Below are 26,384 nucleotides of genomic sequence, written 5' to 3'. Positions count from 1 at the left end.
GGGCAGACTGCCTGCTCAGCAAATGTGAAGCTCGCACTTCCACCCGCAGCACTATGTAAGAGTCAGGCATGGTGGCCACCACCTGCTATCCCAGCCCTAGACAGTCAGGAGCAAGGAAGCAGGAGAAGCAGGAGGTCAAGGTCATCCTTAGCTACATAGTTAGTTTTGGATCAACCTGGACTACGTGAATCCCTATCTCAAAAACAAACAAGGCTGGAGAGATGGCTCAGTATTAAAAACACTGGCTGTTTCTGCAGAGGACCTAGTTTTGATTCACAGCGGCCACATGGTGGCTCACAACCCTCTTAACTTGGTTCTAGGAGATCTGATGCCCTTATCTGACTCACTGGGGCTTTTCCATACACGTGACACACATAAATACACCCAGATATGTGCATATATATGCAAAATATTTTTAAAACCCCACATACCCACAAGTAAATTTAAATGTGAAAAACCAATCATATTCACCTAAATATTCTGAACACTCTAAATAAAAAGGATTATAACTGAAAAGCAGGATGAGAGTCCACGCTGCCACAGAATAGCTACTAAGAAAGGAGAGGGAAGGGTGCCCCCATTCTCAAGCCAGGCAAAGAAAGTTGAAGAAGGCCCAGTTACAGACACAAAGGACCTCAGAGCAAACACGTTTGTCAGACACAGAAGGGATCACTCATTTCACTGTCACAGAGAAAGCACTCCACACGGAAGTCATGAGGAGTCTAAATATGGTGAACCTGCTTCAGAGCTCCTGAACATGTAAATTAAAGCCCAAGAAAAATGTGTAGCGCACAACTGTGGCCACGGATCTCAGAAGTCGTTCCTACATCACTCACAGAAGTTAGGCAGAAACTCGGGCAATCGGGCAGACTTGAACACATCCACCAATGCCACTAGACTGATACAGATTTCATGCCCAGGACACCTTCAGAGATCATGTCCTCCTCCAAGTACATGAGCCCTCTGTACCAGTGCAGAGCCTGTTCTGAGCCATGAAACAAATCGATGGATTTCAAAGACCTTAATTCATATAGCATATGTTCTCAAACTAGGGTGAAACAAAATTGGAAATCAATAACAAAAAAGATCTCTTCAAAAATAACCAGGCTAAATTAAAATATGTATTTAACTTCTGGGAAACCCAAAGTTCCAAGAAGAACTCACAACAGAAACACAGAGGATTTTGAAGCAAATGGAATATCTCAAAATGATGATGCAGGGATGCTTGGAGCTTTCAGCGCCCTTATTAAAAAAAAAAAAAAAAAAAAAAAAAAAAAAAAGAGGAAATAGCTCAAACAATTGGCCGTCGAGCCTATCTCAATAGCCTAGAAAAATAATGAAGCAAACATGGGGATGGACATAAAGCAATGCTAAAGTTCAGAGTGGAAACCCGCTAAAATGAAAGTCCATCAATAAGAAGGTTGGCTCAGTGGAGAGAAGGAGAAACAGAGAGAAAGCTGCCAGCAGCAGGAATGTAGGAGGTGGTACACATCCCCTTAGTCTGCAGATCTTAAAGAGACAGAAGAAGCCATCTCCAGTGACTTCCTGCTCATAGACTGGCGATTTAGATGACATGAACTAGTGATAGTTTTTATGTCAACTTCTCAGGGTCATCTTGGGAGAAGTATTAATTGAGAAAATGCCCCCCTTTAGGACTGGCTTGTAGCCAAGTCTACAGAGCATTAATGGATGATTGATGTGGGAGGGCCAGCCAAGCTCACTGTGAGTAGTGCCACTACTGGGCAGGTGGTCCCAGATGCTATAAGAAGGCAGGCTGAGCAAGCCATGAGGAGCAAGCCAGTAAGCAGTGTTCAGCCCCAGCTTCTGCTTCAGTTCCTGCCTCCTAGCTCCTGCCTTGGCTTTCCTGGATGATAGACTCTCGTCTGCAAGATACAACGAGTCCTTTCCTCCCCAAGTTGCTTTTGGTCCCAGTGTTTTCTCACAGCAATATACTGTTTTTAGCTGGGAAAGCAGCTAAAAACATAATTTCTGAAGCAATATAAATTACCAAATCTCACTTGAGCAACCATAACCACTCAGGCTGTACATATTTAATATAAGCAACTTTTAGTTGGTTCTGTGAGGCATGATCTCCTGGTGTCCTCAACCTCCCTGGCTCTTATAATTCTTTTCCCACCTCCCCCATCTTTTTCAACATTTCCCTAAGCTCCAAAGGGAAGGACCTGATAGAGATCTTTAATTTGGGCTTTCTCTTCACCCAGTGTTCTGTTCCCATCAACTGCTGCAGTAACGCCTCTCTAGTGACAATTAGGTTAGGCACTGACCTGTGAGTATAGCAGAATATCATTAGGAATAATTTTATTGATGTTTTTCCTATCCTAGGTCTCAAGCCTCTATTTTCTGAGCATCCAGGCAGTGCCAGGGCATGGGCTCCCTCTCCTGGTATGGGCCTCAAATTAGGCCAGACATTGGTTTTTATGCAAGCAAGGCTCGTAGGGGCTCACAGAGATTGAAGCAGCAATCACAGAGCCAGCATAAGACTGTCCTAGGTCCTCTGTATATATGCAATGGTTGTTAGCTTTGTTTTTGTGAGACTCTTAAGGTGTGAGCTGTGTGTGTGTGTGTGTGTGTGTGTGTGTGTGTGTGTGTGTGTGACTCTTTTGCCTCCTCTTGGGACTCTTTTCCTCCGACTTGGTTGCTTCACCCAGACTTGATATGAGGGTTTGTGCCTAGTCTTATTTGACCTTATGCTGTGTTATAGGAGGGTACAGGAAGTGGTGGGAAGCCATGCTGTCTCAACTATGGTAATGATGCACAGATACTGTCCATGTCTTCTGTGGCCAAGCACATCTTCTCCCTGCATGGCTGGCTCCTTCTCGAAACACCTCAGCTCCTGCGTCACCCCCTGGGGGCTACCATGCTATGTGGAGTGAGTCATTACGCTCAGGATCGTGGTACTCAGCACAACACATGCCCTGCTTGGTAATTTGCTTGCTGTCCTGTGTGTTGTCAGTAGCATTCCTAAGCTATGGGCTCCAAGAGAGAAAAGAACCCTATCTGCCTTCATCACTTGATCCTCAGGGCCCAAAACTGGGCCGGGGACATAGAAGATGCTCAGATGAATTGGCCAAGAGAGGGTGTGTCTAGACTTGCCCATCCTTCCTAGATCTGCTCCCAGCTGCACCTAACACCAACAACAACCCCAGCTGCCATCATGACCAAACGGCATCTTAGCCAACATGGCTGGCAGCATCTCTCTAGAAAGAGGAGAGAAATATTGATCAGCTAAGGCTGGCACGGAGGAAAGGCTCTCCCTGCTAGGCCTGTGTTGTCGGGGATATGGAAAGGAAAGTAGGGGACTGGTCTCACATGATCTGCAGGGGGAAGGCCTTCCATATGCACCTGAATGTGGATATTAAAGGTATCCCACTCCTCTATGATAGGCAAGAACTGGACTCTGGAAAATCCCCTGGGGAGGCAGCTGTACTTGAGAGATGGGATTGGAGGTGATTCCTTTTAAACTGAAGCGGGGTGCACTTATCACCTCTTCTCCCATAAAAGTAGACATGCCATCAAATGCCCCTCCCCCCCAATCTCTCTGTCACCAGGCAGCTCTCTTTAAGATCAGGAGTCCCTAGAGAGCAAGACAGGGAGTGATTTGTCTCTGCATGGAGCTCCAGCCAGGCCACCCCTAACCGGCAAGAGGGCTTGCTCCAGCCACTGGAATTAAAGCTGAAAGGAGGCCAGGACTCTGTTCCTCTCCAGCTAACAAGTTAAAGGAGACTGATGCCAATGGACAACTGCTCTGGGCAGCAGCCATCTGAGGAGCAGAGTTGGCCACCTTCTGCCTCAGAGAACCATGAGCTCTGCTTCACACACAATATACCTGTGCACTTGGCTGCTGCAAATGTTCTAAACTGACAGTAGACATGAGAAAAGTCACCTCCTTCCCGACCTGCACCTCAGATCTAGAAGAAACTATGGTCCAGGCTGGCATGGGTACCACTTTGTGGAAGTGCTGCGCCTGGATGTTAAGTCTGATAATGATGCCCAAATAAGTGGGAATTTAGAAATTATATGTGTTTGTGTATATACCTGAGCATGCTTGTGTACCACATGCATGGCAGGCCCTGGGAAGTCAGAAGGGATGGCAGAGCCCCTGAAATGGAGATTCTGAGCTGCTGTTTTGAAACAATAACACCAAAAATGCTGTTTGAGTTGTTGATTGGAATTTAATTTAAAATAAACAAGAATGTTTAATGAATTTTGGCTTGGGATTAAGACAGAATTTCCAACAATTTCTGATACGTCCCTAAGTACATCTGCTATTTTTTGAACTCAATATTTAAGCAAAACAGCACTCTTGGCATTGATGATTGTAAAATCAAAACATAAGTCAGCTCTGATAGACACTGAAGAGTGCCTGGGACCTGCAGAGTCAAACATGCAGCCGAGACTTTGTGGTTCCTGCAAACAGCATCCATCTCACCAGTGTGCAACTGTGCTTCACTCTTAATAAACAGTAAGATGTGATATGTGCATTAAAGAACTGCTTTAATTAAACTTATTTGTAACTTTTAATCAGTGAGCATGCTGTTTGTATACCTATTTTGTAGTTCTATATACCCAGAGTTATATAAAAACTTCTCAGGTGAAAAGGAGTCGTGGCTCAGGGGTAGGAGGCCTGGGCCTAGCAGCATTTCCTTGCCATACCTGTCAGCTGCACAGGGGAGTCTCTGTGAGCCTCTTAGCAGCAATGAGAGCTCCACAAGCCCCCATCAGGTGTGTGGAGATGTGTGTAAATGATGTTAACAGCATAAAGACTTCATCATACAAGTGCGCTCTCATCAGTGAGAACATGTCATGGGGTTGGAGAGATGGCTCAGGGTTTGAGAGCACTGGCTGCTCTCTCAGAGGAGTCAGTTCAATTCCTAGCACCCATGTGGTAGCTCATGACCACCTGTCAAATCAGTTCCACGGAATCTGGGGCCTGCTTCACCACCGCCCCACCCCACCCCACCCCAACCCTGGCACTGCACTTATTTGGTGCCCCTACTTATAGACAAATACTCATATACATAACAAGTAGATAAGTCGTGAAAAGAAGTAGCCTGAGGGAGGAGAATTTATTTTGGCTTACAGTTTGGTAGGGGGACAGTCACCACAGCAGGGAAGACATGACAAAGGGTCTGTGAATGCAGCATGAGCCTTAGGTGGCTGCTGACACAGTGCCTTGGGGTGGGTGCCTGCTGAGCAGGGCCCTCTGTTCCCTCTTTCCCTTCCCTGTGTATTTATTCTTCATAGCCAGCCCGTGTTCAGGATGGGTCCTTCCTTGTCAGCTAAACCTCCCTGGAAACAACATCTGGGTGTGTCTATGAGGATGTCCTTTAAGTGATTCTAAATCCACTCAAGTTGACGACAAAGACTAACCATTACACCACATAAACCTATTAGCCGCCAAGAAAACTCAATAACTACCTATTAACTGTCAGAAAGCCCCACATAGACATCTGTTCAAGGCACACACAGCTCAATAAAGACGTGTCAGCTTCATAGAGACCACAATGGATTGAGTTTATTGCAAAAGCATAAGCCCTGACAACCTCCTAAACACCTGTTACCAACCGCTGCTTTCACGACAGCAGGCTTCAAATTCTCTTATAAAGCCGTTACAATAGAATGGTATCAATGTGAGAAGATAGAGCCCGGGTATAGACCTCTGTGAGGTCAGCTGACTCCCTGTAAAGGTGCCAAGACCACACAATGGAAGAAAGGACATTATCTGTGACAAATAGTAGCCATGGAAAACAGATGTCCGACCTGAGGTATCACATCACACACCATCTCCCGGCCCATACCTCTTCCTCTTATCTCATACTATAGTGAGAGCAACATGGACGAGTGGAAGATGTTAACGTAAGACCTGAAACTGCAGAATTATAACAAGAAAACACTAGGGAAATGCTCCACAGCGTTGTGGGTAAAGGTTTCCTGTATAAAACCAAAGATCCAAGTTTAAAAGAAAGAAAGAAAGAAAGAAAGAAAGAAAGAAAGAAAGAAAGAAAGAAAGAAAGAAAGAAACAAACAAACAAACACCAGCATGAGAACATCAGATCATTACACTTCTACATATCAACGGCAACGGGCAGAGTAATGAGACCACACCCATGAGGAGACCATGTGTGCAAGCCCTCCATAAGACACGAGGTCAATACCCAACCTGCAGAAGAAATTCACACCAGTAGCAAGAAGATAAAGACTCCACTTTTAAAATGCAGGAAAGGACAGACTGAAAATGGACACATGAGGGCTGAGGATGTGGCTCAGTAGGAAACACTTGGTCACACCAAGCCTGAGCAATTGAGTTCAGATCCCCAGCACACACAGAACAAGCAAGGTGTGGCCTCATGCTCCTGCAGCCCCAGCACTGGAGAGCACAGGCAGGATCTAAGAGGCTGCAGCTCAGCTAGTCTGGCTGACTGCTGAGCTCTAGGCCAGTGAAAGGGCTTCATCTCAAAAGAGGTGAAGAACAAGTGAGGGAGACACCACCATCCAGCCTGCAGAGGCACACACGCATGCATTCACAAAAGACAGACAGACCTCCACAATGGACAGACAGTCAACCGTCACCACCACACACGAGGGACGTGAGTTACATCAAAGGGGATGCCAATCCTCACCTGCCAGAAGTGACTGCTAGGACAAAGGCAGATGGGAGTGAGGGTTGTTCAAGAGAAAGATGCTTTGCTTATGTGGGAGTCAGAGCAGCGCAGGCAGCCTGAGGCTTCTCAGCTATGCAAGCTCAGCTATCACACACTCAGCCATGTCATTATTGAGGGTGAATGCAAAGGAACTAAAATCAGTGTAGCGGGGGTTGGATAGCTTGGCAGTTAAGACCACTTGGTGCTCTTCCAGATGACCAAGTCCCTGCCACCCATGACCTACAGTTCACAATAGCCTATAACTCCAGCTCGAGGGGACCTGACACCCTCCTTTGGCCTCATACATGGCATATCTACACAGACACTTAAAGAAACATAAAAAATATTTAAAACTCAGTGTGCCAGAGAGTTATCTGCTCGCCTGTGTTTATGGCAGCTTAGTTTACTAAATATAAGGCAGAAGATCAATCTGGGAATGAATGGGTAAAGGCAGCATGGGATAAACTCAGAGTAGAATACCATTTTGCTTTAGCAAAGCAAATTTTCTTAACTGGGTACCATATTGGTGAACCTTGGAGGTTGTGCACTATGTCGCACAAACCCCACCAGCACAAAGAGGCACCAGGTACTTCGGTGATGTGTTTTAAGCTGTCACACAGATGGAAGTTTGGGGTGAGTTGTGGTTATCTGAGGCTGGAGTATGGTGACATGGGAGTGGGACAAGAGATGCCAATGGCAGAGTAAACCTTCAGGTGATCTTGGATGAGGCACTTTAGAGATGTGTGCTGTGCACACAGCTACAATAAAACTCCACAGTGTTTCAAAATGGTGAAAGGAGATTTTTAAATGTCAGCACTTCCTGTTATGACGGCTGATGAGCTTGTTTGCTGGTCTGGCTTGATCATTCCGAAATGATCAAATATGTGATAAGAACATCACAGGGTGCCAATGCAGGGTCTATGCAGTTGTCATTTGTCACTAAAAACAAAGTTAGGAGGTTAGGCCTTGAGAAGCGACTCAGTGGGTAAGGTGTAAGGTCAAACATGAAGCTCTGGGTTCACACCCTCAGGGACTGTGTGAAAAGCAGGACTTGCTCACATCTATGCCTGTGCAGTAAGGGGGCATGAGACAGAATGTCACTGGGGCTTGCTGGCTGGCTGTCAACTTAGCTCCAGGTTCAGAGAGACCTGTCTCAGAAAGTAATAAGACTGGAATACCAGACACGCCCATGCATATCCCACACATACAAAGCCAAACAAATACATAAAGACTTTGATTCTAAACTGTGGCTGGAGTTTAGGACTGACTGCTAAATTAGTCGGTTTCTCCAAAGAAGCAGAGGTGACAGGATATTTATTCACACTGCCCACAGACACACATACACATGTGCACGCATGTGTATATGCAGATTCACGGGTCTATCATCAAACACTCTGCTCATCCAGCCGTGCGTGTGCGTGCGTGTGTGTGTGTGTGTGTGTGTGTGTGTGTGTGTGTGTGTGTGTGTGTGTATGTGTTGGGGCAGGGAACAAATTCAAAACTCAAAAGCAGCCCACAGGGCTGGGAGCTCAGCAGGGCAAAGGTCACAGGATTGACAGAACTTCTTCCCTGGGGAAAGCAGACATTAGCTCTGAAGGTCTTCAAGCACTTTATAGCTTTCACACAACACCCACATCCTTGAGGACATCCCCCCAACCCCGCCCACCCGCCACCAGTCACCCAAGGTGCCCGTGCTACCCACACCTACAGCACATCTTCACAGTGCCCCATGAGCATCTGATGACAAATCTCGAAGGACTCTTTAGCCAGGGGACAAGGCCAGGCCCTGGGGCAGCCAACTTAGTTCCTCCAGGGAGGGGATACCTCGGTGCATTAAATGTGGTCACGCAGTGTAAGGACACAGGGGTTGCAGTACAGCCTTTGCTGTTCACATCTCACCTCAGTCAGCTCTCTGGAAATCCTACCCCACGCTCAGGGCCACCCGCAGGCAGGGATTACAGGCACTAGCACCAAGCAGGCCACCTCTGAGAAGCCTACAAGCCTACTTTGAACTGCCAAGACAAAGACTAGATTCAATGAGCCAGGCAGTTCTCTTCCCTCTGCTTCAAAAAGAAGGGACAAAATAGAACCTGCCACATCAGGATGTCATCCACAGAGGCAGTAGATCACAAGGCCACCCAAGAACTCTGAGTAAGGGAGCTCCAAAGTAAAAAACATTAAGGCGGTACTGTCCGTGACTGTCGCTGGACACCGAGTCCCACTCCGACATCTGCTGCTTGGTGTCCAGTGAGGACAAACACAGTCTTGCCTTACCTCATCTTCACCCAAAATGCCCACTAGGCAGTGTGTGTGTGTGTGTGTGTGTGTGTGTGTGTGTGTGTGTGTGTGTGTGAGAGAGAGAGAGAGAGAGAGAGAGAGAGAGAGAGAGAGAGAGAGAGAGAGAGAGAGAGACAGCACCCCCTGCTGGCCACAAAGCTTGTCAAGAGAGGTGAATTTGATCTCTAGCATTCACACCTCAGTGATGAGTTCTTTACACTGTCCTCCCTGAACACAAAACTGGACTCAAATGACACACACTTTCTCCATGTCCACAGAGGACTAGGCATCCAGGGGAGGGTCGCTTCGGGAGAGTCACTTCCCTTTTACATCCAGGCCACACGTGGAACCCACGTGCAGCACGCTCTGTGGAGTGTTGCCTGTGCTGCCTGTTGTCTATACCCAATTTTCCTAGGAGTCCATCTCCAGTCATGGCTCTCTTTGCCCTGATGACCTCTGCAGCGGGCTTTTAGGCTACAGAAAGACAGCTGGCAGGCCCTAATCACATCAAGTTAAAAACATTACATGTCTTCTCTGTATTATTTAATTTTCTTGTTGTTGTCAGAAAAACAACATAAGGCTTTCTCTCCACTCCAGGCCTGAGAGGACAATACGCTACCATGAGGAGAGATGTGGTGAGAACAAGCATGCAGCCATGGGTCACATGCGTCCACCATCAGCAATCAGAGGGTGGTGAGGGCTCATACACAGCATGCTTCTCCCTCTATGCTCTTCATCCTCTGGGCTCAGCCTGCAGGATGGTCCTGACCATCTTGCATGGGTCTTCTCCAACCTCTGAAGAGTTAAGCCTCACTGGAAATGTCCCTCCCAGGCTACCCAGGGGTCTCCTCAGTGATCCCAAATCAAGTTACGCTGACCACAATGATCAACACTCAGCATTTTTTTCTGTGTCCTGCTTTATACTATGCCGTACGTCTGGGTATGTAGATGAGTTCGGTTTAAAAGGCAACAAAAGTGGACTCACAAGGCTCTTGTCTCTTCGGGGTTCCTAGGGGCTGCTCATACCTCAGTGCTCACACATCCTGCCACCCCCTCAGAGGTCTACTATCCAGGTGGGATGTCACTGACTGAATGACTTCTATTGACCATCACCCAGCGCAATCCAATACCCCATTACAGGCAGCTCCCTGTGAACACAGCCATCAAGCACAGCCCAGCTTGATGGACAGCAGATGCTGGAAACACTGGACCATGTATGAAGGCAAGTGAGGCTGTCAGAGCTAGGCTAAGGGATACTGCTGGCATCTGGTGGGTGTGGCGAATGGCTGGTTCTCAGCACCCTACAGGGCACGGGTGACCCACTGAGAATACGTTTATGGCCTCAAATGTTCATTACAGGCAGACACAGAAGTCTTTTTGTTCAACAGCTGTTCTTTGGGCATGTGAAAGAACTATAGGGTAGACCCCAGAAGCAAAGCCCCTGGAGCAGAGAATATGAGCTTTTAAATGAGCTCTTTAGGCAAGCCATGCCCAGTTCAACCAGAGAGGTGGAGCAAGTCTGATCAAGGTTACAACGCCAGGAAAGGATGTGTCATCGATACACGGTGGCTGAACCTTGAAGAAAGCCTTTCGGTGCTCTGAGCCCAGGGAGGAAATCCATGTGGGAACTCAGAATTGCACACCAGAAATCTGTGTCCTCTGCTGAGAAGTTCAAGCCACAACAAACACCTCCATCCCTAAATTCCTACTGTGAAGCCTAAGCCTTTGTAGCCTCCCTGGGACAGTAGCTAAGTTGCCTTTAGGAGGTAGTGACTCATGAACTTCATGGTGAGATTAATGACTCTATAGGACACATGGGCAACTGCCTCTCTTTCTACCATCTGAAGCTGCCACAAGACACACAATCCGGGACTCCAGACATCAGATCTTGGATTTCCACGCAAGTTCATAACATTCTGTTAGTTGCCAAGCTATGGCAGCCTGGGTGAAGTTAGAGCCCTGCCTCATTATAGCTGGGACGGGGCTGGGCCACCCCCTCTCTGGGCTGGCCCTGTAGCTTGTGGGCATGAATAACTGGGGTGGACGGGGTCTGCATGAAGGGACAAACAATAGAGGGAGCTAGGAAAGTTCCAGAAAAGTTTGCTCTGTCACTCATCTTCCTGAAGAGCCTTCAGGTTCATGTCCCTGCCCTTATCTATGTCTCCCTAGGCCAGGCACAGGGACCTGACAGTTATGCCTCCCATGTGGGCTCTAGACATGGTTAAAGACAGAATAAAAGATAAACACATACAAGTCCTTCCAGAGCAGTGGGTTCTCAACTCGTGGGCCCTGCATGTCACATATTTATTTACCTTATGATTCATACCAGTAGCAAAATCATAGTAATGAAGTAGCAATAAAATGACTTTATGGCTGTGGGTCACTGCAACCTGAGGAACTGTGTTAAAGGGCTGCAGCATTAAGAAGGTTGAGAACCACTGATCTAAACACACACTGAAATGGCTTCATGTGGAACTTGCCGTTCATTACTGGAAGATTCTCAGAAGGTCCTGCTGTCTCTGACCTTTCAAATCAAGTGTTCTGAGGGTCGACCTCAGACAGGTCTGAGGTTCCCAGGCAACAAAATGCACCGGTGCCTGTCCCCATGGGGGCTCTGCCTCTGTGGCTACAAGTCAGGATCTCACCTCAGCATGAGCTAACCATGCCCTGAAGAAGACGCCCACTTTCTTCAGGTGAGGACTTCCTGTGACGTGCTCAGTGGTATACGTATACATGTTCTAAAGCTCACTCAGTCAAGTCCTGTGCCGAGGGGCAACAAGGCTGCCGCTCACTGTCTAGCCACAGCCAAGGTGCTGCAGGAGAGGAAGAGCGGAGCCGGCAGCCATGTCTAAAGAGAAGGGCTTCAGACCAAGGAACTTGGGAACATTCCACCTTCTCTTTAGATGGATGGCAGCAATCCGCAGGAATAGGGTTTGGGATTCCTGCTTCCTCAACATCAGCAGGAGGGGGCAGGGTCTGGAGTCCTGTCCTCTCTGTCCCTGAGCATAGTCCTTAGGGCAGGAGTCACTCAGACCTGGAGAACACAGACATGGACTCTGAGACCCTGAGAGAACCCCATCTTACACAAGTCCACACTTCTGTCCGTTCACGCCACTTCTGATGTGGCTATTGATGGCTATTAGAGATCCATCAATTACTTGGCTTTCATCTCCCCTCCCTATTTCATCTAGTTTAAAGTCAGAGCGTAAAGCCATGGCCATGTGCTCACTACCACCATGCCTTTGGCCAGGTCTTGCTTAGGGGTGTCATGTCATGATCACTCACAGGTCCACTTGGTGTATTGCCAAAATACAGTGGAACAAACACCCAGCCTTCCAGACACAAGTTCACCCAGTGCCTTTGGAGTCTTTTCTGGGCCTGGCACCCTTAGGGAAGGGCTCACTTTCTAGGGGAAAGCACTGCCATCTCGAGTGCAGGCTCTCTTCCTAGCCAGTGGCTAGCAGAAAAGCTCCAGCTTCCATGAGGCCCTGGGTGACCTCACACAGGCTGATACCCCTCCCCCAGGCACTGCACTCCTCACCCGAGATGATGGAGTCATTGAGCGCCTCCTCGTCCTGATACAGGAGCATGTCATCCTTGAGCTCGGAGCTCAGCATCAGATTCTCCTTGTTCTCCTCGGAGTCTTTGGTAGCCGTCCACTTGTTCTCTGAGGCCCCGTCAAAGCTCCACGCCTCGTCCCTCTCCTTGCCCCGCTCCATGCTGGACGTCCTAGACAGACGCACATCCATCCGCTTCTTTGGAGACCCTCTGCATTCCCGCCCTTGAAAACTAAACAGGAAAGATGGGCCCCGTTACATGTGCCCACTTTTCTGGAAAGCCATGGGAGTCGATGTGGGACCTGGTGAACTCTCCAGGGGTGGCCCTGAGTGATTTCTCAGCTTGGTGCTTGGCACCTTGTGTTGAGAGCTTTGAAGGGAACCTGGGATTCTGAGCCTATAGTACTTGGCTCTGTGCTGTGCCCTGCCGAAGGCAGAGAACATATGCTAAGTCCAGCCAACATGTATACTTCAACCATTCAGACTAAGGGCTCCAGAGATCTTAGGAAGACATTGTGTTCCTACAGTAGGCCACCACACTGGCACATGTTCAAGTGCCACTTCTCCTCAGCAAGCACCCTTTCCTTCATGCCAGCTGTAAAGTAAGCTGCCAAAATCAAGGAAGCTGTGGGTCCGAGGAACCTTGTGTTCTCATTATTAGATCGTGGGGATTTCAGAATCGTAAACTAACAATAGCCCCCTCCCAACAACTATTCCCTCCTGGGAAGCCCCCAACCCCCCTATGAGAGATCATGCAGGGAGTCTGCTGGTTGGGTTCCCATGTGCACAGCCCCTGTCCTAAGAAAATTAAGAGGTTCCAGTGGATGAAGAAACCCAGGCCAGGCTCTGAGTGGACTGCACAGATTGCAAGGGTCCCCTCGGGGAGCACAGGTGTGCAGGATCTCACCTGTCCTGACGGTGCTTTGTAGCCAGTGCCCTATGCAGCTCCTCCATCACGCGGCTGGGGGGCAGTGGCCGGTGGACAGTGGTGACATGAGGGGACCCTGTGGGGGTGGCAAGCTGTCCTCTGAGAGCCGGCTCATTGTTCTTCATGCTGGGGCCTTGGAAGAGCGCAGCTTGTCCTGGGGTGGAGCAATAATGTACACAACCATCACCCTCCACACCAGGGAGGGGAGGGCAAGGCATTGAGGAAGATGTAAGGCTGTACTCCTCATGGAGGCACCAAGTCAGATTCCATCCCCAGGGAAGAGAGTAAGTTATGACTCTGCCCAAGCCCCTTCACCAACAGTACCACACCACTAAAGAAGAACTCTGTGATGTCAAATCCAATGTCAGCCTGTGAGGTCTGGGACAGACAGCACCCTTCCCTCATCCTTTGATGAGTTGTCTTCCCAGACCTGTTTATTGCCCCATGGGGATCATAAATATTTACAGAACTCTGCACTACCCTCCTCCTGCCTTGGCCCTCCCAACATCATCTGTGGCCATTCACGCTCTCCCTGCACTTTCTCCCTCTGGGCTCCTTCTGGAATGTGAGTCCTGTCACATCTTTCTCCCCTTCCTTTTGACACGATTCAGACTCCTGCTACAGTCCCAAAGCCCCTTGGGCTACCTGGCTCAGTACCCTGGCAGCATCTCTTTCTGATCTCCACCCCACTCTCTTCAGGCTACCTATGGAAATCCTTCTAGTTCCTGAAGCATCATGCTGCCCCAACTCTCATCCCTTCAAAGTTCTCCTCTACAGTAACATTCCTTCCTCAGTGAGCCCTTCCCTAAGTGTCACCCTAATCTACAGCCCCAAGTACCAGTCCGGGGGGACCATTCCCATCCCCTCTGATCCCTCTTAGCTGTGAGGGAGGGATGGGAATTCTCTTCAAGAGTATTTAGCTGTCACCCAAAAGAAGACCAGTATCCATGTGGGCAGATGGGTCGGGGCTTCATTTCTTGCTAGGGACAGCTCCTGCTTGGTGTGCCAACCATGTCCTAAGCACCCACAAGTGATGCTGTGTTCTCAGACCCTGTCTAGTCAGCATTGTCTCCGGTCCTCACCAGAACAGTTATAGAAATGGGAAGGGGGTGCATCATAGCTCATCTCCTTATTTGGTAACCAGGCCATGATGTCACCAAAAGTGTCTATACCGCATGAGGATCACCCCAGCACCACAATACAGAAACAAAGACTAAGCCACAGTAAGCATGACAAACTAGCAGCCCTCAGCATTTCTGAGGAGCACGCTAACCCACTGGAAGGCTAACATGCCTGGCACACCTCTTACTGCTCCCATGTGATAGTGTGTGCTTATAATATCAGCACTGGGGAGATGGAGATGGGGTGTGAGGTGAGGGGGAGGATCCCTGTGGCTTGAGGCCAACTAGGCATCCTAGCCTAACCAGAAATTTCAAGGAAAATAAGAGACCAGCTCTCTCCTCCTCCTCCGTCCCCCAATGGTTTCCACATCTATGCAATCATGTGAACACACATACAACACAAATGTATGGGGCCAGAAATCTACCCTACAAATCCAGAAGCAGGCCCTTGCCAAACTTCAAGTGGGTTGGCAGTAGCCCAACCCAGAACTTACAGCCTCTAGGACTGTGAGAGATAAACCTGTTGCTGACAGGTTACTCTGCCATTGTAACTCAGGTAGATGCAGACCTCGGGTCCTGGTGTCAGGCTAGGATGTACCTCATCCACCTCCCCAGTACCAAGGAGACAAGCACAAGACAGGAACGCTGTCTGAGTCTGTCACCTAGTGTTCACGAGTGGAAACAACATGTCCCAGGAAGCAAAGGAAAAGACTGGACACCAAAGGCCACTTAGGTTCCAGACAGAAGTCCTGAGCTCATGGCCACCTTCCTATTTAGACCACTCAGGACCCTGATGCCTCTGAGTCCCTTCCATGGAGACAAGGGTGAGATGACAGGTGTGGACAGACTGGCTGTGGACAGATCCTGGGGACCCAGAGGGAGTGGATAAGGCAGTTAGTGAGGCAAATGTTCACAGCCTGCAGTGGGAGTCTCTCAAGTGGAAAGGAAACAGAGTCTACAGACTATCAGACCTGTGGTGCTTTCTGTAGGGGAAAGGGGGGGAGGCATGTGGTGTTCCATCAAGTGATTCTGAAATACTTCAGATGTCAAAATTGGGAAAGGGGAGTTATTGCAAACATAGAAACCAAACACTAAAGGGTATTGGTTTGCCTCAAATTTTTCACTCTGTGGTCATCCCAGTCAGCAACTCATTTCCAGCGATGTAGAGAGCAGAGTTCTGATTCTTCATTCATCACCTTAGTCAACTGCCTACACCCACTGCGTGTCTGGTACAATGACTGCACCTGCATCTGATTGCGAATGCAGAGACCAAGGGCCTTTGGAGACAGGGCCTAGAGCAACAACCTGGTGGCTTCAAACAACAGGACAGCTCACTCTACCCCAGCGGCCAGACATCTAGAATCAGGGTGAGGGCAGAGTGACCTCTCCTGAAGAGTAAGGAGGAACAGTCATCCTCCTGAGCCCTCTCATCTTCCTTGTGCCAGCGGCTGACACACCAGCCTGTCAAGCACTCTCCTGTGCAAACCAGGATGAGGCAAGTATATGTAGTGATTTTAATGAGAATAGCCCTCCCTGGGTTCAAATATTTGCAGGCACAATCCCTACTTAGCAGAACTGTGTGGGAAGGACTAGGAGGTGTGGCCATTGAGGTTTAAAAAGCTCACACCAGGTTCAGCATAAGGATATAAGTAAGCTCTCAAGCTGCCTGCTTGCCTGCCATCACGCCTCTGCCATGATAACTAAGGACTAAGCCTCGGACTCTATGAACAGGCCCTCAGATAAAAGCTTTATTTTATAAGCATTGCTGTGGTCATGATGTCTCTTCACAGCTATTAAGTGACATCAGTGTAAGACAATGATACTGTTGCTAGCCCCACGAGAGACCTGAGAGAGCCTGTGGCAGCTGCTGCTCTCCCTGCTGCTGGTGGTCGCTGTTGTGGTTTGTTAAGCGGTTGTAAGCCAAGAGACAAGAAAAGAAGTTGAAGATATCCTGATGACCAAGATTGGTCTTGCCCCCAAGAAACCTAACACCCCTAATCAGCAGGAAGTAGTCTAAAGAGGTCTAGGGGTCTACACCTCTTTCCCCTCTAATCTATTTTCTCTCCTACCTGGTGTTGGGGGGTTGGAAGGGATTAGGGTGGGATAAAGATTGGAAGGGTAGTGGATATAAGAACCTAATAAAGTAGTCAAAAAAAGTAGACCCGCATGTGTAGTGCCTGTCCACAGAGTAAGCGGCTACACTGAGCTGGGCTTTGCTCTCTAGTGTCCACTACTTCCAAGGGAGCATGTGGGAATGCGCTCTAAAAATTAGCCGGTGATAGCCTGCCTCCCTGTGAGACAGAGGTGCCTGGCCCTGAAGGCTTGATGAGTAAATGTTGACTCTGCAGCGAGTCCCCTGTGAGGCCAGGGCTGCGGTGAGAAGGTGAGGATAGCACAGTGGTTGATGACAATGGGTTTTTTTTTTTTTGCCCAACTGTGTTGCCACAGGAAGGGCCAGTGCCGACTCCTGGCTCTTCCCTGATGCATAGATGGAGCTGTTGTGAAGGAGAAAATGGGCATTCCGGGGCATTCATGGGAGCAGCAGAAACACTACAGACAACCATGTGTTAGCAGAGAAAGTGCCACCCTGAGGGCTGGCTATATACTCTGGATTCAGAGTCTAGAAGATTTCTCCTCTGACTGTTGCAGGACCCTCCCTTCTGTCAAAGAGTGTCCAAGCAGTCTGCAGTCAACAACTATGGCCTTCTGGGAACTCTTTTTGTGGCCTGCAGGGACAGGGTGCTGAGGCAATGACAAGAGTCAGCCTGGAGCTGGTGTAGGCATGATGGTTTGAAGATATGGATGGACAGACAGACAGACAGGTGGACAGACAGATGGACAGATGAATGGATGGATGGATGAATAGGTAGATCGATGAATGGATAAATGGGTGGATTGGTGGATGGGTGGATGGATGGGAGGACAAGCAGACTCACCTGTGACATTTTTTGTGGCTTTAGAGCTGGCCTTGGGTGGCGGGGTGGGCAGCAGTGGAGGGCTGGGGAGCTGGCTCACAGATCTCTCCAGGGATCTGGGAGGACTGTCCAGGGAGTCAGACCCAGCTAAGGCTTGAGAGGGCTCATCAGTGGTGGGCAGGAGGCTGCCAGCGTCTGCTTCTTCCGCAGTGGATGCAGACGGTATATTGGCTGGTTCGAAGGCAAAATGGAATAATTAGAGGAGGCTGCCATAGCATGGTTAAGAGAGAACAAGACTGGGGACAAATGGTATCTTGTCTTGATGGTGGGAAGACACTGATCCTCCATGTGTGGACTTAATTACCTTCACATTCAGTGAACAAGAGACCATGAGAAATAGGGAGTCAGGAAGTCACTTCAGGCACAGGTGACCACGTCCCTCCTCATTCAGTAGCCTGGACCCCTCACACTTGCAAGCATGCCATATTTTTTTGTTTGGGTTTGGGGTTTTTTGTTTATTTTTTGTTTGTTTGTTTTTGTTTTTCGAGACATGGTTTCTCTGTGTAGCCCTGACTGTCCTGGAACTCACTCTGTAGACCAGGCTGGCCTCGAACTCAGAAATCAGCCTGCCTCTGCCTCCCAAGTGCTGGGATTAAAGGCATGCACCACCACTGCCCGGCTAAGCATGCCATCTTGATAGATTCTAGAGTCAGAGAAGCTTGGTGTGCACGTTGGCTTGGCTTTAACTAAACCTCTGTGTACATCTTACTTGTAGTGACTTCCTGATAGTGACCCACATCAGTGGTAATGCCCTTGTACAGGACTAGTTCAAGGTTTTAAAGGAAGGGACAATGAGGCTATGCGTGCTTGTGCTCACCTGCTGTCTCAAGGGATCCCAGGTTTCGAGCCAGGCTAGGCTACACCATGAAACTATGTCTCAAAATCAAGAGAAGCAGGAGTAACAGCTTCATCAAAAGGCAGGGGTGACATCTACACTAACATCTGGTACATCGAGACCCTTGTGCCAACAGCTGTGATTTTTCTGTGTGGGTAATTGATGCCCTATCCCTGGCATACAAATCTAGGAGAGAAAGTAGAGTCAGGAAGATGGGACTTCCAGGAAAGGCCAGCCTTCCAGAGCCCTGTCCTCTCTGCAGTTGCTCATCTGTGAGCATCCATTGACAGCTCTATTTTCTCCTGATCCACCACCAGCTTCCTCTTGCTACTCTTTATAAACCAGCACAGGCCCACTGTCATCCCAACAGTCTTGCATCCTCTGCTCAGCTTCCTGCTTCCTGAGCCCTGGGGAAGGTCCCTCTCTGGATGAAACTACTACCCATGTGCTTGGGTCAAGAGCTATAGAAGATAGTGATGTGGAGAACCTGTTCATCCCCACCCTACACAGGATCCAGCCTGGGCCTCTCCTGCAGGTGATTGTTTCTGGACTCTGTGCACATCTCCAGCTGCTGGCATGATCTCTCATCTGAAGCCTTGCAGCAATAACTGAGTCCACCAGACAGTAGGAAGCATTTCAGCTTCTTCAGTGTACACATACCTGCTATCCTTCCCCTTCAAGGTAGCTATCTCCCTCCATCACACGTGGATAGCTTCCTGTTCTGACAGTACAAACCCAAGGTTCTTCTGGAAGGCACTCGCTGGCTGCACAGCTGCCTAGGAGGAACTCCCTCTCCAAGGGACAGGGCTGGCTCCGGTCCCGAGCACTGTCCGTGGTGCTGAAGGACTCTAGCTTCCTGGAGAGCATCCAGGGGAACTCTGGGCTCTTAGTACCTGCCCAAGCATCTGAGAGACACAGCTGGTCCCTGTGTGTGCACCATGTTGCAAGTTCTAACTTTTACACAGTCCTTTCAAGTTCGTGGGGGATGCAGCCTTTATGTTGAGGGTTGGCTGTCCTAACCCCCCATGAGTAAAATTCCAGAAGGCTCTGCAGAATTGACAGCTCTGTCACAATGGCCATCCAAGTGACCATGAGCTGAACCTCAGGCTCTGTGTTCTTGCCTTGTGTAGATGCATGTGAAAACACGATTTTTATTTTCTCATGATTTAAACTGTCCCCAGGAGTGTCAATGGCTAAGAGAAGTTTTCCTTTTAAAGATCTCTGGACACTGGGACAATCATTCTACCCTGTGAATTATAATGTTTGGTACCTAAGGCCTTCATTTAATTTTTACCCTGATAATACTAAAATAAGCATTCTGTATTTGTTGAGGGAAAAGGGGGTCAGGAGCTCTAGGTGAGAATGGAGATGGTCCATCTTCTCTTAACAGACACAAATACGATGGCTTGTCGGTCTTCTGTGCCTTGTAAGTCACACAGGGTGGTAGATGACCTGTCCCAGAGCCCACGTTCACAGGGATAGAGAGTGGGCTCTGGGACTCACACTCACTCTGCCTGTTCTCACAGTCATGTAGAAGACATGCTACTACAGTGCACGTCTGCACAGGGCTGGATGTGCCCACTCTGCTCTGGCTGGGTTTACATGACTCCCTGTCCTGATTACTGCTGGGTTAGCATGTTCTCTGGGAAGCAGCTCTCAATGGAGGGGAGGCATGATGAGGCCCAGAGGTGTCTGGGGACATGAAATGCTTGTCTGGCCTGGTCACTGGAAGCTCCACTAGGAGAGATGAGAGCTATGTTTTGGCAGGTCGATGGATCTCTTCCACTTAGGAAGGGTCTCTTGCCCTTGATACAACATTGTAGTGAGAGACAGGCTGAGCTCCACAGCCCCTCCATGGCTCCAGTGCACTCTCCTGGCCCAGGCCTTGGTCCTGCAGAGTGGAACCCAGATGGGCTAGCTTCACCCTCTGAGACCTGGTTTCCACCCAGGGCCTAGATGCAGCATCTTGACTGGACTCCTTGTTTTCTGTCTGGGGGCACTGCCACAAGGAAGGTCAACATGGAGACAGGACAACCTGAGCCTGGGGCTCCGGTGATAAATCAGACAATGGGGTCAGTGCACATCAGTCTGCTATGCTGGAGCTCCATGTGGGACCTGCTTGAAAAACCCCAACTTGGGCTAGTCTCGTGTCTCTTTAGGTTATGGACAGACCTCTGTCTGTCTGTCTGTCTCTATTTTAGTAACTTATCACATGGGAAGCAATCCAAACACTTCTGAACTCATGTGCTAGCACCTTTGCCCTGCTTTAGCTATATCTCTGCAGACCTGCAGTCCCAGCTACTCTAGAGGCTGAGGCTGAGGCAGAGAGATCACAAGTTCAAAGACAACCTGGGCTGCAAAGTAAGTTCAAGGCCAGCCCAGGTAACTTATCAAGGCCATGTCTCAAAACCAAAAAGGAAAGAGCACTAGGGACGCCAGACCATGGTAGAGCACCTGTCACCTGTCTAGCATGCATATAGCTATATATGAGTTTGATCTCCAGGACCACAACAATAAATGCATTAACGCAAATAGACTCATTAAACCCTGTCACCAGAATTATGCCTCTACACTCTGACACTATTCTCTCATCTACCTGGGAAGTCTGTGTCAGACCCTCATCTTGGCCACCCTGCTAAGTCCCTCACTAACCTCCAACTCTCCTCTTGGCTATTGGCTCCCATACTTCCCAACTACTCTGCCCCTAGTTCAGTGCTCTTCATGGGCTCTGCCCCCTGTATCCATCCCTTAACAGCAGCAACGTGGACTCTGGCCTGTGTCTTCCTCCACAGACACTGGCTAGTCACTCCCAAACTTTGTCCTCTGGCTTCAGCATCCATCCAGCTGCCCAGTGGACAGGTCCTCAGAGGCCCTCCCTTTCCTCAGAAGGTCAAACAGGCAGAGGCCACACATATTCTCACCCAGCTCTGGTTTTGGCTGTTCAACAATTGTACCCAGGACCTTGATGGGCAAAGCAAATGGAGGCTTATACCAGAGGCCTTTTTCTTCTCTGTATATGCTGTGTACACACACAAATACATGCACTGAGGGTGGGGTGGGGGCAGGGCAGAGCTTGACAGCATGTCTTCCTCTATTGCTCTCTGTCTCCCCTTGAAACTGGAGATTGCCATTTCACTGGCCAGTGAAGAGTCTCTAGGATCCTCTCCCTGTCCTCCACAGCCCTGAGTTGCAGACACATGCCACAGGATCTTCCTTCTATATAAGTTCTGGGGATCCAAACTTGGGTCCTGATGCTTGTGGATCAATCACCAGACCAATTGAGCCACCTCCTGAGACTTCCTTTTGCCTTTTATTCTGGAGCAAGACATCACTGCATTGCTTTAGCTTGCAATGCTGCTTTAGCTTCCCTAGAAGGTGGGATGACAACTCTGCTCCTTTGCATAGGGCTTTGGCCAAACACTTGGCTAGTCATGTAAGCCCTGCACAGTCTCTTCCACTCTCACCCATTGTCCACCACACAGCTGAGCATGGGAGAGATAGGATGTAATGTGGAAAGGATGGGGCAGGAGTGTATGCACTGGTGGCTGGTGGGCCATGTGGGACTTGGCATGTCAGTTCCACACCCCTCTTCCTCAGAGATGCCACATGTCCCCACAGAGAGCTACCCAAAGCCTCCAGGGACCTGCCTTATCTGATCTCACCCAGGCTTCCTTCTAACCTCCAATCCTCCTAAACCAAACCATGCCCTAAGTCAGAAACTAAAAGTTTCTCTGCCAGTAGATGCCCAGATGGCAACTGCTTTCAGCAAGGATTACATGGGCTTTGCCACAATTACAGCCTTTGTTGGAATTGGAATAGAAAGCTCCGGAAGGTCCAGCCAACCCAAACAGCAAAATCTCTCCTGGCTTCACACCAGGGTGGACATATGGCTACCTCTCACTCTCGGCACTGCTCAGTAGAACAGTGCCCCCACCCATGGCTTAGCCATAGCCACAGGCGGCCACTGGCAACCAGCAAGTAGCTAATGTGATATGGAGGCCTGAAGCTCAATTGTTTCTGGCTGGATGGTCACGTGACTTAGTGGCATGCACTGAACAGAGAGTTCTCAGTTCCTGAGAGTGGGAGGTAAGAGGAAGGGGCTAGACTTGGAGAAGGACTGACGCCTAATATCATCAGCCCTGATACAGACACAAGCAGCGGGAAGGATCCTAACTGGAGCCTACAGTTTGGCAACTTTTGCTCTAGACCTCAGTAACAACCAACATCTGGAATATTCCAGAAGTCAAATAAAGGTTTACCTTCTGAGTGGCTCCAGTTTGGTCTGTAGAATGTTCTGGACAGGATCAAACCCAGACTCTGATATTTGGGAACTCTGTGGTCTTGGGAAAGCCACTGCTGTCTGCTGAATCTGACAGTGTTGCCGCCCTCCCAGGCTCATTGCTTGAACACTTGGTCCCTAGCTGTGGGTGCTATTTGGAGAGGGAATAGGTACTCTAAGGGGCAGGACTTAGCTAGAGGTAGTAGATCTCTGAAGGACATCTCGTAAGGTTTTCAGCCTGGCCCAGCTACGTGTCAGTGTCTACTTCCTATACCGCTGCTGAGCTAAGAGGAAGCAGAACACCCCAGACATCACGGGGTGCCTTACCCAGCTTGATGACATGCCCTCACACCCACCATACTCACATGCCCCTTACACCCACCATATTGACATGGCTCCACATCCATCATGATGATACCCCCCACAGCCACCATGATGACACGCCCCCACACTGTCAGCCGAGGTAGCCTCTCCTCCTGGACCTGCTGCTTGTTGAGTACTCAGTCACATGATGAGTAAACCCAGGGACTTGATCTCTCTGGGCCCCATTCCTCACTTAAAACACAGGATGTTGTAAGGCCACATGAACATGCAGGGCACACTCACCAACACCCTTCTTTTTAACTAGGGCACTCCTGGGAATGCCCAAGCTCAGACTTGAGCAGGACCCCGAGCCATCCCATGCAACTCAAATGCTGCTTCCTCCTGGGCTCTTTAGATCATGAAACCAGGAAACATAACCTCCCCAAACAAGAGAGCTGGGTCAACATGGACCTCCAGCCAAAGGAAGGTTGTAGCCTGCCTCTTTGACAGTGTCCACACCCTGGATGTTACAGTATTCAGACAGATTTCACTCCTTCTGCACGCACACACACACACACGACATATACAACATACAACAGACATGACATGTACACATGTACACTAGCATGTATTACAGAGATGCACATACATGCACACAGACAAATCCACAATTACAAGCAGGCATATACACTTGTGTGTGACATACACAAGGGTGGGGGCTCTTGTGTTTGTGTGTGGTGTGTGTATGAGTCTTAGGCCAGGTTAACCTTGTGTGCCATCCTCAGCTTAGGATGTCTGCCCAGCAAGCTCCTGTCTCCTTTCCATCATCCTCGGGATTATAAACACCCATAAAGACACCATGGGGAGCTTGCCCGAGGTTAGCGGGGAAAGCTGGAGGATTTAATGTCTGCATGATCTGTACACCTGAGAATCCAGATTTCTCTGCTGTCAGGTGACATCTGTTATGAAATTAGCTCAGCACAGAGGGACAGGGCCCAGATGCAGTTGCTCCCTCGGGCACTGAGCAGGACGTGGGACAGTAAGGAGAGCTGACAGCTTTGCATCAGCATCTGGTCCTCCCGAGCTGGGAGGGCCACAGTAGCCTCAAGCTTCACTCACTAAATATAGAGATCAGATGATAGAACATAGGCTCAACCCTTCAGCATCCACAGGAGGGAGCAAAGCCAGGGACCCAGTGGGGCTGTGACTAGATGGCTTAAAAGAAACAGCATGCCTGGGCACTGCGAGTGAATATCCTCTGAGAGAGCTGAACAACTGCCATCTTAGGAGAGTCAGCCATGCTGGCGTTCTGCTTACTAATGGAGAGGTGGGAAGGGGCATGAGAACCTCACTTGATACCCAGCTGCTCCCTACTGCCCAGGTATATGTTGTACTTACTGGGTGCACAGCAGGTGGTTGGTAGCTAAGGGGGCCAAGCTTTGGAGCCTCAGAACCCATATAAATGCTGGTGGGTGTGGTTGGTGTCTTGCCCTGTGAGGCAAGCCTGCTATAAAGAACAGCTCTGGGTTTGACTGGGAGACCCTGCTTCAAATTATAATGTGGAAGAGCGAACAGATTAGATTCCCATTATCAAACTGAGGCCTCCACATGCACCTGCACACACACACATATGTACACTCCACACATATATATACACACCATATACATACTGTACTGGCTAGTTTTGTGTCACCTTGACACAGCTGGAGTTATCACAGAGAAAGGAGCTTCAGTTGAGGAAATGCCTCCATGAGATCCAACTGTAAGGCATTTTCTCAATTAGTGATCAAGGGGGAAAGGCCCCTTGTGGGTGGGACCATCTCAGGGCTGGTAGTCTTGGTTCTATAAGAAAGCAGGCTGAGCAAGCCAGGTGAGGCAAGCCAGTAAAGAACATCCCTCCATGGCCTCTGCATCAGCTCCTGCTTCCTGACCTGCTTGAGTTCCAGTCCTGACTTCCTTGGTGATGAAAGCAGTATGGAAGTGTAAGCCGAATAAACCCTTTCCTCCCCAACTTGCTTCTTGGTCATGATGTTTGTGCAGGAATAGAAACTCTGACTAAGACACATACAAACACACCATATGCACATACACACACAGACATACTACACATACATATATACACTACACAGACACAAACACAACACACATAAACACACACTACACATGCACATAAACACACATGCATGCAAACATACAAACACGCACACACACATGCAAACACACCACACACAGTAAACACACAATACACATATACAAACACACCCCACCACACAAACATACCACACATATACACATACCACACACGTACACACATACAAACATACCACCACCCCCCCACACACACACATGGAAAAAGACAGGAAAAATGGAAAACTCTCAAGACCCAGGGTAAAAGGTCCATATGCCATTGGTGCTAACTTCTGAGAATGAACACAGCCTGTGGTGATGCTTTCTACCTGTCCACATCCACAGTCAAGTCTCTCACATCCCCAAGGTAGGACTCAGGACCCACATGAGGAACCTACATCTGCTCAGCCAAGGAAAGGAGACACCTACATCCCTCAGACCCACACATGAGCCAGGTGTCTGACTGACCACAGCCCAGAGATCAGTAGTTGCCAGCTATGTCCCTTGTCACTCTTTGCTGGGCTTCCTGCTGGCCTTGGGTTGGGTTGCCAAGGTCCTGGGAATCGTGTCAGCTGCCAGCCTCCTATCTCTCTCCTAGCCCAACATGGGCTGCATTTTACCATATTCAGCTCCCTAGTCTCTTCTGCTTCTAGGATGGCGAAGGGCAGCAGCCCAGGCTGTGGGTAGTTTCAGGAAGCAATCTCTAACAGTGCTGAGCCTTTCACTAACATAGACATGGCTGGTTTGTGGCAGAAGGACTTTGAAAAGTGTCTTGGTAAGATGTCCTGACCCCTGCTGTGACAGCATTCACTGTGTCCTCACGAAAGGGACTTGCCAACCCTATCCTCCATTGCTCTGTGTGATGTTCCCTCCCAGAGCAGGCTTCTATCACTCTCCTAGGACCTGTCCTGCCTTGGCTCTGAAACCCAGTGTCTTAGGGCTCTACTGCTGTGAACAGACACCACGACCAAGGCAACTCTTATAAGGACAACATTTAATTGAGGCTGGCTTACAGTTGGCTTACCAACCACAGCCTTCTGAGGTCAGCTGCCTGGGACTCAAGGTGAGACAGCTGGGGCTCTTCCTCTCTGGGTCCGTAACTCCTCAGACTCCAGATCCCCACTCTGTCCCCAAGCCAAGTGAGACTGAGAGGAACAGCCATGCAAGAGGAAGAGCACACACCACATGCCGCTGCTAATACTGAAGGGAGGTTGAGGACAGACAGCTGGCAAAGAGCACCAGTGGCTCTGGCTTGGAGAGAGACGGGTCAGGGAACAGACACTCACAGGACCTGGAGCAAAAGCTCAGAGTGTTCATACC

The 26,384-nt window shown here is 49.2% G+C and overlaps 1 protein-coding gene across 6 annotated transcripts in view; it reads right to left on the bottom strand.

The window, feature by feature from the left end:
* Positions 1-26,384, bottom strand: part of Phactr3 (phosphatase and actin regulator 3) — a 219,518-nt gene that overhangs the window by 41,905 nt on the left and 151,229 nt on the right. For all 6 annotated transcript variants that reach the window (NM_001177789.1, NM_001177790.1, NM_028806.2 and 3 more), the window contains exons 5-7: positions 17,482-17,691; positions 13,404-13,578; positions 12,481-12,728 (exon numbers count right to left, since the gene is read on the bottom strand). In NM_001177789.1, the coding sequence (NP_001171260.1) occupies positions 12,481-12,728; positions 13,404-13,578; positions 17,482-17,691 (633 nt within the window). The remainder of the gene's footprint in view (positions 1-12,480; positions 12,729-13,403; positions 13,579-17,481; positions 17,692-26,384) is intronic.

Source organism: Mus musculus, chromosome 2, assembly GCF_000001635.26.
Source record: "Mus musculus strain C57BL/6J chromosome 2, GRCm38.p6 C57BL/6J".
Lineage (NCBI taxonomy): Eukaryota > Metazoa > Chordata > Mammalia > Rodentia > Muridae > Mus > Mus musculus.
The sequence above is the reverse complement of the archived record's forward strand: the minus strand, read 5'-3'. Positions and strand labels throughout refer to the sequence as shown.